This window comes from Microtus ochrogaster, unplaced genomic scaffold, assembly GCF_000317375.1.
Source record: "Microtus ochrogaster isolate Prairie Vole_2 unplaced genomic scaffold, MicOch1.0 UNK16, whole genome shotgun sequence".
Classification (NCBI taxonomy): domain Eukaryota; kingdom Metazoa; phylum Chordata; class Mammalia; order Rodentia; family Cricetidae; genus Microtus; species Microtus ochrogaster.
In genome coordinates, this window is record NW_004949114.1 from 5,383,103 (window position 1) to 5,385,518 (window position 2,416).

General features: G+C 44.7%; 1 protein-coding gene across 1 annotated transcript; it reads right to left on the minus strand.

The window, feature by feature from the left end:
• Positions 1-1,392: 1,392 nt before the first annotated feature.
• LOC101992460 (late cornified envelope protein 1C-like) lies at positions 1,393-1,767 on the minus strand. Its single transcript, XM_005367316.1, has one exon. The coding sequence runs from the start codon at positions 1,765-1,767 to the stop codon at positions 1,393-1,395; it is 375 nt and encodes a 124-aa protein (XP_005367373.1).
• Between the last annotated feature and the right edge of the window lie 649 nt (positions 1,768-2,416).

Genomic DNA, 2,416 nt, shown 5'->3' on the forward strand with positions numbered 1-2,416 from the left:
ATACTATAATGAGGCTTTGCTGTTTATACATTGTTGCATTTAACAATACAATTATACAATGTTGAATTTAACAATATTCAGTGTGGCATATAACTCTATAACTCTAAATATTTTGCAAAAATAACCGAATTTTTATTTAAATTAATGCATTTTATTGTGTTTAAACTCTTTGCATATATGTGCATATGAACTTGAATCTGGAGGTGGTAGGCTCAATAAGGGCACTTTGAGGGTCACTCATATGTGGAGGAGACACTGGGAAAATGACGACAAAGCCTTTTCCTACTAAGGATGGGGCCAGAGTTAGAAACTTAAAAGAAACCACAGTCCAATGAAACATCTGTGTTAACACTACTGCAGTGGTTTAAAAAAAAAAAAATCTGCCGGGCGATGGTGGCGCACGCCTTTAATCCCAGCACTCGGGAGGCAGAGACAGGCGGATCTCTGTGAGTTCGAGACCAGCCTGGTCTACAAGAGCTAGCTCCAGGACAGGCTCCAAAGCCACAGAGAAACCCTGTCTCGAAAAACCAAAAAAATAAAAAAAAATAAAAAAAATAAAATAATAAAAAAAAATCTAAAGAAAACAAATCACAGGAGATGGAGCAGGCACAGGCAAATATTGCCAAACCATCCACTCTTGAGTGCTGATCTCCTCAGTGTCAAGATTTAAGCAGCCACCAGCAGAAGGGAAGGAGGGAGACCATTGCGGTGGTCAGCTGTGCGGAAGTTCCCACATTGTAACAACTCAGCTCCAGCAGCAAAATAAAGGGATGGAAACAATGTAAGTTTCTGTAGGTCTAGGTCAAACTTCACTTACAAAAGAGGAAGAAAAACACAGATGTGAAGAAAAGTGACTGACTGATGTTCTCATCATCCTCAATTACTCTGATTATTAATCTTGTTCCTTCTAATGAATGTCTAATAGTGAACATTGACCTTCAAGTCCATGGGCACTGGGTTGTTCCCAGGTTTTATAGCTCTGATGAGTGGTTACTATTTCTAAGTCCTCACATCAAGTTGCTACTAAAGAGGCCATCTTAGTTCTTATGGATGCAGTAGAATATCTGGTACAAAGTCATAGGAAACACACACATGCTTACAAAGCTCAGGTGACACTCTCTGTTTGCAGGAAAAGATGACAAGGCATGTAATGAGGATGGTGCTGATAAATGAACAAGAATCTTGTCAGGACCGGTTGTCCAGACTTTTTTATTTGTAACAAAGAGGCAAGGGGGCACTGTCTTCTAGTGAGTGGGATACAGAACCTTTCACAGATGTCAGCATCTCAGAGGGAAGCCCAAGGGGGGAAGCAGGAGGGGAGAGGGCAGCAAGTCTGGACCAGTCTGCTGAGCATGGTTTCTTCCTGTGACACTTGATGAAGTCTTCTTGAGCTTAGCAACAGCCACCAGACTGTTGGCTACTGCCACAGCTGCCGCCACCACTGCTGCCACAGCAGCCACCGCTGCTACAGCATCCAGAGCTCTGACGATGGCGACGGAGAGATCTGCGGGGCCTGTGGTGGCTCAGGCAGCAGCCACCACCTCCAGAGCTGCAGCAGCCCCCGGAGCTTGAACCACAGCAGCCCCCGGAACTGGAACCACAGCAGCCCCCAGAACCCAGACTGCAGCAGGAAGAGACAGGGGGACACTTAGGGAGACACTTAGGAGAACACGTTGTGGGACACTTTGGTGTCTGGCACTTGGGAGGGCACTTGGGGGTGCATTTGGGAGGCGGCTGGCACTGCTGTTGGCTCTGCTGGCAGGACATCTCGGCCTGTGGGTGTTCAGGTGCTGTGGGAGAATCACACATATCAGACGTAAAACACTGTGGCCACCTGAAACATTCTGGCCACCCGAATTTCACCTATAAGCCCTGAAGTAACCATACATAGCCCTTTCATTTATATCACACTCACGCTGTCACAGTGGGGCAACTTGAATTCAGAACCTCAGAAGCCCATGCAAGCAAGATACTCATTGTCACCTAGTATCCAGAAGTGCTGAATGATTATATAGTGACATTTAAAATGTCTGATGTCTTAGTCCTCCTAGATGTGCCAGTATACAGATTATTTCAGAGAAAATAATTGTAAAAGCAAAGACTAATCATTACTTAAAGGTGATTTTAGTTTAAAGTCTGTATTTTAAGACCTTCTAGATTACTGCTGGTTGGGTAATCTTAGTCCCTCAAAGAAAAATATGCAAAACCACTTCAATTTGTCATGGGACTATGAGCCCCTGTTGTGAGTACAGAGTTCAGAGTATTCCAAATCACCACCTCCACAGGTTACGGGTGACAAAGTCAGTGTCATCCTGGTGGTGTCCTCTTGATCAGAGACGTGTGTGAGGAGATTCTAGAACCAGGAATCTATTTCTTTCCCAAGCCTAAGTGAGTCTGTTGCCCTTTCCTGATCCAG

Coding starts and splice junctions, on each gene's coding strand:
- LOC101992460 (XM_005367316.1), bottom strand. CDS start 1,767: ATGTCCTGCCAGCAGAGCCAACAGCAGTGCCAGCCGCCTCCCAAATGC.